General features: G+C 41.5%; 1 protein-coding gene across 4 annotated transcripts in view; it reads left to right on the plus strand.

Annotated features, from left to right (window-relative positions):
• The first annotated feature begins 1,287 nt into the window (after positions 1-1,287).
• The window catches only part of cdk12 (cyclin dependent kinase 12), a 28,900-nt gene continuing 20,391 nt past the window's right edge, over positions 1,288-9,796 (plus strand). Inside the window, exons 1-2 of one of the 4 annotated variants that reach the window (XM_035528886.2) lie at positions 1,288-1,954; positions 2,066-3,250. In XM_035528886.2, coding sequence (XP_035384779.1) covers positions 2,106-3,250 — 1,145 coding nt within the window. In that variant the 5' untranslated portion in view covers positions 1,288-1,954; positions 2,066-2,105. Of the gene's footprint in view, positions 3,251-9,796 lie in introns of all 4 variants that reach the window. The other 3 variants (XM_081704506.1, XM_081704514.1, XM_035528885.2) reach the window with 3 other exon arrangements.

Below are 9,796 nucleotides of genomic sequence, written 5' to 3' on the forward strand. Positions count from 1 at the left end.
TAGAAATCCGTCAATAAATAAATTAGAAATAATTTAAAGCAAAAAATAAATCAAATGCTGATTTGTTTTTATATTTTGGTATTTCTGCTCATGGGTATATTTTACGGCACATTTATTTATAATTTTATCACACATTAATTTTTTACTTTATTATAAAAAGCTACTATGTATGTATGTATGTATGTGTGTGTGTGTGTGTGTGTGTGTGTGTGTGTGTGTGTGTGTGTGTATTTCCTTCTTATTTCTATATTTCTTTATTTAGTTTTTATTCTTATATTGCGTGTTTATGTATTCATTTTTGTATGGCATTATGTATGTATTTATTTGTCACCTTTCGTCCATTATAAGAACTTTAATGTTCCGACAAGAAGCTACTACGATTTCTTTTGAGTTACATTGTTTTTCACTTTAACTTACCTGTCACGCATATACAGCAGTGCATTTTTAATTGATACGCTAGCTATAAAGAACAAACTGCAATAAATAGAGAGCAAATTGTATTCATTTATTTAGTTTGGAGGTGACATTGCTCTTTAAACTGCTTTAAACATACTGGTGTTAATGGATAAACATCTATTTTCAAGTTTCTTTATTCTTAATCGATCGATTATGTGTACTGCTCCACTTTCGTAGACATTAAATTTCCTCAAATTGGGGGCGAAGTACGTCGTCCAACATGGCAACACTGAAGTTATTACTCCTCGTTTGGCCAGATATAAACAGGTTTGGCTCCGTCGCTTTCTTGCGGAACCTATTTTCGTAGGCTGAACCACCACGACACTTGGTTTCTGTGTGTGCATTGTGCCGGAATATCTGAGTGGTAGTTACAGGCCTAATGCCACACGAAAGCAAACTTTTAGTAATTTATTATGCGTTCACGTAAGAGTGAAATATGACGCTAGACCGCAAAGCTAAAGCCAAAATCAATAAAAAGAAAAAAAACTTGTAAAGATATAAATGAAAGGACCGAATGCAACCAAGCGCCACGTGAAGGGGGAGGGATATGATGTCTACGGATTGGCTGTCATCTCGTAACCCTACAGACTGACGGCCTTTCTGCCATAGAAATCGATTGACTAGATACGACGGTTTAAAAGAGAATGGCAAATATAGAGTAGTAAACAGCACGTTTTTGGTGTATAATGATGTGATTAAATATCGCTCGCTGTTTATTCACAATTACGTACTGAGTTCGTGTGAAAATGAATAGCGTTATGTAAATGAAACACTGCGTCAAGTCCGGTCTAGGTGGCGCATCTCTATGGTCTCGGCCTTTCTGCGGGATGACAAAATCCAGCGGACGCGAGCAGACGCGCGCAGTACCAGCTACAATGGCCACTATGGACTCCTAAAGCAAGGGCGGTGGACGTTCTTAAATCCACGAACATCGCCCTAAATACTGGCCTGGTTTCCTCTCAGAGCTGCTAAAAATAAACTGGAATAAATTCTGTACACGAATATATAATTATTTCCGACAAATATATATCAGCAAAGAGATTATAGAGCATATTAAAGCGAACATGTAAACAGAACCAACCGGCTTAAGTTTTGATTTTCAGTTTGTGAAACAATGTCCATTTATGATGGACTTTATTTGTTTCTAGTCTTAAAGACCGCTTGTTCAAGGAGCCAAGCACCTATCTAAAGCCCGGTTCCGGACAAGGATAGCTAACTAAAAAGGAGACTTCATTCTTTCTTTTTGTTTTTGAGAGCTAGCTAGCTAGCTTCTTAGCATAGCTAGCCAAACAGACGAGGAGAAAGTACGCAGTGTCCTGAATGTTTTTGGGGGGTTTTGCGAGCTGCAAGAATCACACTCTTGAACGATATACAGCAGATTACCAATAAATAGATCTCTGTCAGTTTCATCGATTCAAGGCTTTTTTTTAATTCCAAAAGAAAAACGCATGCTGCTCAAGTTGGCCGGGGATGAATTCTGGATAAACCGTGAGCAAACGTGAGCGCCGCCGTGTTTGTGGTGACTTTTACACTATTTTAATACTTTTACCCGATGTTTGAAAGCGTTTTCCCCCGGTTTCTGATGTTTAATGTTTTATCCTGACCGCAGAGATCCGCGTCTGGGAGAGGGACCGTCGCTGGCGTAAGGTATGCCTGGATCAGACCGTCACCATGGGACCAAAAGGAAGTCGGAATCTCAGTATCAACAAGCAGCTACTGGAAACAGCAGCTTGGGCCTTTCTCATGCGAGCAAGGATGTCAGGTATCAACCTAAATCGACAGCATCGTCGACTTCATCGCCGAAACACAAGCGACACAAGCCACCGAAATATGGCAGGGACGCGACGGCGGAGCCCCCCGTTGTCTCTGTGCCAAGCACCGTAGCCACTCCGACAGTTGGTGCCATCAAACCACTGGTGGAGTATGACGATATAAGCTCCGATTCGGATACTTTTTTCGATCCGCCAGCACCCGCAAAATCGACTGATCGAAGAGACACCGAACGCCTAGAGACGTCCGATTATGTTAAAGGAGACGGGGGAGGGGCGGGGGGAGGCAAAGAAATTCGGACTCATAAACATAGGCGCTCCCGGAAGAAGTCCAAAGACCCACATCGAGTGAGAGAGTCAGGAGAGGGGGGCGTCGTGTTGGGCAAAAAGAAGACCAGCAAAGACCGCGAGAGAGGAGGCAGAGAGGGCAAGTTAAAGAGCAAGGACAAACTCTCCTCGGCTGTGGGGCAGTCCTCTGTGCCCTCGCGACCCGAGGGTGATTTGGTGAACAAACGCGCAAGTGACAGTTTGCCTTCTGCGGTTGCTCTGCCGGCTGGCGGGAGTCTGGGCAGCAGCGCATCCTCGTCCACCTCCTCGTCTCGGAGCAAAGAGAGCGGGCGTTCCTCCAAGTCCCATAAGGACAAACAGAGGCGGGAGGGTCGCAGCGAAAGTAGCAGGTCCTCTGCCAAAGCCGAACACTCAGACAGGAGCCACCACAAAGCGTCCAGGGCCCACAAGTCTAGCCCCAAGGGCAAGGCCCCATCTCGGGGCAGCCCACGCCGCAGGGCCCTCACATATACTCCCAGCCCAAGAAGAGCAGGAGGCAGCATTTCCTCACCAGCGGACCTGGAAGATGGCTACTCCTCTCGGCGCAGGGTGGCCAGCCCAAGCCCATACCGAGAGTCATCACGGCGAAGTAGGCAGAGGTCAGACAGCCCCTACGTCCGCAGGAGATCCTCCAGCTACGAGAGAGACGGCAGTCCCTACGGCAGCCGACGCTCATCCAGCACCAGTCCTGTGTCCCGGTGAGTTCGAGCACACGAGCATCGCCGTTTGTTACTGGGAGAGGGGACTGGGGTGCTTGTGTTTGCACTTTATTGTTTACAGTGGAAACCAGAAGAGGTAGGTGTGTGTGCAGGTGGGGGAGCTTTTGTTGGGCTATTCAAGGCTCTGCAGGTGTTTGGATTATGCTGCCTCTCAGATGAGATGAGAAGTGAAGTGTCTGTGCTGAATAGCATCAGTGCTGTGAAAGTTCTTTAGGGAAGTCATTTAAAGTTTTATAAACTCTGGGTAAAAGGTTCTGTTCATTTAAACTCTAGGTCTGTGCGAGTGTAGGGCCACACACCAGTTTACCCCAGTATAATGGTGGCTCTCGTGTAATGGTGAGCCCACGTGGGCAGGGTGCAGACGAGCATGTCCTCAGCTTCTGTGGCTCTAAATGGAAGTTACAGTGTTGAGTATAGAGTAACTGCAAAGATGGTCGTTACAGTTAAAATATTTTAATGCATGTTCCTGCTACTCTCTACAAAAGAAGCTTGATGCGGCTTTTAATGGACCTCCTTTAAGTCAGATTGGAGAGGTGTGAGGTCTCATCACAGCATACAACTTGAGTAATTTTTAGAAAGAAAGGTGCTGTTTTAACTAGCAACGCAAGTTGGCAAACTGTTAGAACTCTATTAATCGCTTTGTCTAAACAAAGTGAATTAAATGCAATCTTGCAATAACTACAAAATAGTGTTACAATACACATTGGTCTGTCTGCAGGTTTCACTTCATGGTTATACGCTTCTCTCCATTGAGCTCTTTCATTAACAATACATGTCTGAACACCGTGCCAGAGCTAGTTGGATTATTTTGCATAATTGTACATTAATGCGTTTATTAATGTGACCAGACATTTATGAATGCATGTGCAGTGCTAAAGTGCATAGAATGGATGAAGGGATTAAAACAATGGTGTGACCTGGTGGACATAAGCCTGTCAAGTAAAAGGAGATGGAACATACCTGCCAGGTGAATTTGGCAGCTTAATAGATGTGACTAAAGACTGATCAGATATGCAAAACATTTACTGTAGACCATAGCAGTGGATCTGCAGAAGAGTCAGGAGCTTTTGTACTGAAAGGTCCAGAACATGCTGATTTATCAAAAACAAAAGCCTTTTAAAGTCTGCCTTGACCAATAAAGCACACATTTTACACAGTTTATGCATATCACTTTATTAAATAAGATGCATATGTAGCATTTGTGAATGTTGTGAATTGTGCTTGAAACACTTACAAATATAGTAAATAAATGTACAAATTTATAGAAACAATTTAGAATCCATAGACACATGTATGAATAAAATCAATGTATTTTTGAGGAACACTAGAAAGTCTGGCACAGACTGCTATCACATTGATTATGAATAGAAAAGTGAGGTTGTTATAAGTGAACTTTGAACTCGGCATGCTTTGAGTTAAGAAGGGTAGCCGACCTGCAGATGGAAACCCCTGGCGTACATCATGAACATAAATTTCACTCCTCATAAAAGCACCAGCTCGAGCTTCCACTGTGGTGTCTGAGTTATGCCATATGTCTGTGGGAGGCGCCTGACTGACGAAGATGGAAATATTTAATGGCTGCGGTCCTGTCATTAGTCATTAAGATATAGTTCCAAAGAGAAAAAAGAGTTCAGCCATCGTAAAAAATGTGCAGCTGTGAAAACACTTGGAAATGATTAATCAGAAATGACCAACCACTTGTCAAGGCACTGTGTCTCAGAGGGCAATAGGTTTGGAGTGCTGTGCCGTGTGGGCCATCTGATGGCGGAGGCTGTGAAAACCCATACAGATATACCTTTATGTTCATAACACTATCTGACATAGTGAGATATGAGTGAGGGAGAGAGAGATGGCCAGTGATGGGGAGAGAGAGGGGGGGAGAGATGGAGAGAATAAGTAAGAGCATTTGATTGTATGGCACAGTGGACTATTCTTCCAGTTTCCTTCAAAGCGATATTAGAGGAAAAGTTTAATTTCAAATCCAAATATATTGGCAATAAATGTGTAATTAAAATTAAGAACAGAAGAGTTGATTATCCTGTTTACACCCAGACTCCTGTCACCACACAGAATATTTGAATAACTGCCTACACCCACAGACTCCCTCAGACTCATCAAAGCAAAAAACATCACCTTCACAAGACAATTCTCTCCACCCTCTCCAAACCACAGCTCAAAATAATAGAAACCCACCAAAATTAATACATTAACAATTGGATCAATGAAATTTCTTCAGTTAATGAGTCATAATGGTATAAATTATTGAACAGAGAATACATTTTCAGAAGATTATCTGATTATAATTAAAAAGAAAGACACACCTTCACAATGTGCAGACTCATAACCTGGAGAGTGAAAAAGGGGCATCATCAGAAACACTGGAAGCCCAGAGAGGAACGGACATGCAGTCAGAGCAGCTCAGGAGAAACGGAGATAGAGCAGCACTTTCTCTGCTCATGCACCAAATATACACACACCTCACACAAGACTTCTTACACTTATTAAAAACCTTCCATCTTTTGAAGAAAATATAAGAAGTGAAGATATGTTAGAAGAAATTACTGATTATATTAAAATATCAACACAATATGTCTATAACTGCCACCCTCTTAGAGAAAATAATCAAACTGTATCTTAAACCAATCCCATGTATTTATAATATTTAATATGTATGTATATGTTTGTAATCTCATATATGCATTAAAGTGCATGTGTGGGAGAGTGTTCCTTGGAGGGTTCAGTGTATTAAAACATTTCACATTTCACGCTGTTGAATTTTTTAAATGTTTGAAATGGGAAAAATCTGCAGTTGGTTCCTACATGAAGCTTTATATATATATATATATATATATATATATATATATATATTTTTTTTTTTTTTTTTATCCACAGCTTTATCCCTTTTAATGTTAATTCTGTTAATTGCTTTGGCGAAAGTCTTTACAGTTAATGCCAGTGAAGCACTTTGAATTTGAGAGAGTGACAGAAAGTGAGAGAAAGCAAGAGCACGAGAGAAGGGCAATAGCTCGTTTTCCTGTGCTGTTAGCCATCTTATGCTTGCATATGGAGAAATGGCTATTTGATGTATTAACCCTGACATTAAAAATTATTTTGTTCCTTTAACATTAGACATGCAGAGTAGTGCCCATAAATGTTGGTCAACTATCGATGCTATATTGCTCATGTAAAACCTGTTGACAATGTGCTTTCAAGTTGCAATATAGATTTGAAATTTATAGTATCGCTGGTAGCATTATGTCTGCACTTTTGTAAACTTCATTATGAATAATGTGCAGTGTTTACACTTGGACTGTTGAAGAGATACTTTTAAGTATTTAGCATTGTTTTAATTACAATTGAGAGGACAGAATCAATCAAATACCTTTAGCTAATTTTCATAACTCGGTTATGAAAATCATAAATACCATTTTATTTCCAGGGCATCCGTGCAGTTTGGCATTCGGAGTTACTAGGTGGTTCGGCAGTCGCAGTGTGTTACCAACTGAACAAGAGGCCAGTCACACTGAGCAGTTCGGTAATCATAGTCAGGGCAAAAACCCAGTCATGATGTGTAACCAACTGAGTACTTGGGCATTCATGGTGTGTAACCCACCAAGCACTTGGGCCGTCATGGTGTGTAACCCATGAAGCACTTGGGCAGTCATGGTGTGTTACCCACAGGGCAGTGGGGCAGTAATGAGGTGTGTCCCACTTGCCCAAATCCTGCATTCACATGGCCCTGAAAAAAGGCAGCTGTTAGTGTCACTCTGTCTGTATTGGCTGTCGCACATAAATTAAGCACTGTTTGTTTATTTAAATTTGTTACTTTATTAAACATCTTGACTTGTTTTTTCAAGTCTGATTTGATCATTTTTAGGGCTGTAAAACTGACCGAGTATTTACTGAGGGATTGTGGTCCTCGCTCAGTGCATATTATGCGCTTAATGATCCTGGATTGTAATAACCACTGGCTCACTCACATTTAGCATGCTAAGGGCTTCCCACCTGCGTGAGCTGTTAAGACCCTCAAGAAGTAGTTTTGGGGTATGTTACTGAAAGTGTCTGGTTATGGGGTACATCAGTGACACTCCCGTGTCCAGCAATTCTTTTGGCCTATTTGCTTTCGATGGCTGAACAGTGCTAGGTTATGATGTAGGAAGAGTACCCCCTCACACTGATTCTGCATGAAATGGGATATGTAGATCTATTTACACAATCTCAGCCCTTCGATTCTTTAAATATGTCTCGCTGTGGGTGGCTGGGTTGAAAGCTGTGTGCTCTGTCAGAGGCCATTCACGCACTGGGCTTGCCTGGCTTTAGGTGTGATGTCCATTTTCTAGTGAGACCATGTGTGTCCTCTAAATGTGTAATTGTGTGATACAGGTAAAAGAAATACTGAAGGTTTTTCATCTCTGAGCCTGGAGTTATTCACTTACACTATTAATTCCAGAGTCTAAATGTCAGTGTTGGATTGCGGGTATTGCATATTATTTAATAGATTTGTGCAAATCTAGCTCTCTTTATGCAGGAAATTTACACACACATTTACATCCATGTCTTATAATCATCCAACCATGTGGAATGCAGGACGGCTGGCCGGATGGACCAACTTCTACCATTGTCAACCTCTACTGTTGCAGTGTCTGTTGCTAACATAGACAGGTTTCTGTGATATGAACTTGAATGCATGCAGACACGCATCACGGGCTAAAATGTAAATCTACATCTGAAGTGGAACCTGCAGAAAGGACTAGCATAAACAGCAATCCTAGCGATATCAACGTTAACAACATTAATCCTCTGACAGGTAACAGTAACGTGAAGGTAAAACAGCAGTCCCAAAATACGTTTCAGGCTACCTGTTTTAGAATATGTTTATGGCTCAAACTTGGCATCAGTGAACTGAGATGTTCAGTTTGTAAAATGTACGGTGCTGCTTCTTTTACAAGCCAATGTTACAAAACAACTTTAAATTGTCAGTCACTCAGATAGCGTTTCTCACACAGCAGCTTTGAGATGAAAGGGTGAGGCAAATTCAGCAAAGTGTAAAGTATGTGAGGCAAATGGTATTGAAATTGCGCAGATGCAGTGTGAGGACGAATTGAAGCTACTTCTCAAAACCGCCTACTTTATAGCAGAAAGCAAACTGACCAGATCAAAATTTGGTTATCCTGTTATATTCATGAAAGAAACTGAGTGTCCTCCTTTCAAAAAGCTGAACACAGACACAAGTTATGGAAGACCTGTAGTTAAGCTCACAAGTTGTATCTTCGCCAAAGGAAGAAGCGAAGCATTGAGAAGCATCACCCAATGTGAAGCATTTAAGGAGCAATTCCCTTTCCTAAGAGGGAAAAATGCAGGTTATAAGTGTTATGACGGTTATAAGTGTTAACAATGGGCTACACAGACTCTTGTTTTCCTATCCAACACTCACACACTCCAACATTTTTACTGTATTCCAGCACCCAGTGGTACTGTAACAGAAAATGAGTTCCCTCAGCTTCTTTGGACTATTCGGAATAAAGCTACACAGCATTGAAAATTATACCAATCCTGGTTTGCTTAGCGCTCACACTAACATATTTACAGTTGAATGAAAGGAAGTTTAAAAAGGTGACGTATGATGTAGGCTTGATTAGTCTATGGGCTTTTCTGGGGGTATTTTTACTATATGCAAACACAAGAAGAGGTTGTGAAATGGACAAGAAAGTCAAAACAGCACCAGAAATTCCTCCGCTGCACGTTCCAAAAAAGGTACGGTGCAAAGTGAAGACAACGTACGTTTTCTGTGTCTGTACTGAACTGTAATGGAAAACATTTTCAGCGCACTCTGTTCTGTTACGCCACATTTAGTGCTGCAGCTTGTGATATCACATCCTGTGTTTGGTTTGTTTAAATGCCATTGGTTCGTGCTGTGTTCATAGTTCAAACGAACTGGACCAGACCCCCCCCCCCCCCCAGCTCCGGTAGTCTCGGTCCACTTATTCAGAGTTTGAAAGGAAGCATTCACACTTATTCTAACAAACCACAGTAACAGAGCAAACACACCAGGGTTCCTTTTAGCCTGCCAACATCCTTAATTTTCCTGTCATGTACAGTTTTTTTTTTTTTTTCCCTTAAATAGATCGGGGTACAAACCAAAGCAAAATGGGTGAATAAATATAGTGGAAAGTATGGATCCCGGCTGAGTTTGATTAGTGCATTAGCAGCCTGTAGTGGCTTGTAAACTTAAACAGACCAGTTAGCTTAAATCACCATGAGGATTTCAGAGCACTGTTGTGTCTGAGTTATTACCTTTGATGGAAGTATTTTTATTTGTGCTCAGATGGGTTGATTTTGCATAAAGGTTGTAGCTATATAGTTTATGTATCCTAACAATGCACTTTCTAGATGTTACCATGACAACTAGCACTAAACTCAGTCTAGCAGCACCTACCTGCAACCAGTATAAAGCATTTGGGTCAGCATGTGGCTACTTATTAGCATGTGTGTTCACGAAGTTGTAGAGAAGCTCAAACTGTTCCT

Source organism: Electrophorus electricus, chromosome 2, assembly GCF_041902795.1.
Source record: "Electrophorus electricus isolate QZ-2024a chromosome 2, ASM4190279v1, whole genome shotgun sequence".
Lineage (NCBI taxonomy): Eukaryota > Metazoa > Chordata > Actinopteri > Gymnotiformes > Gymnotidae > Electrophorus > Electrophorus electricus.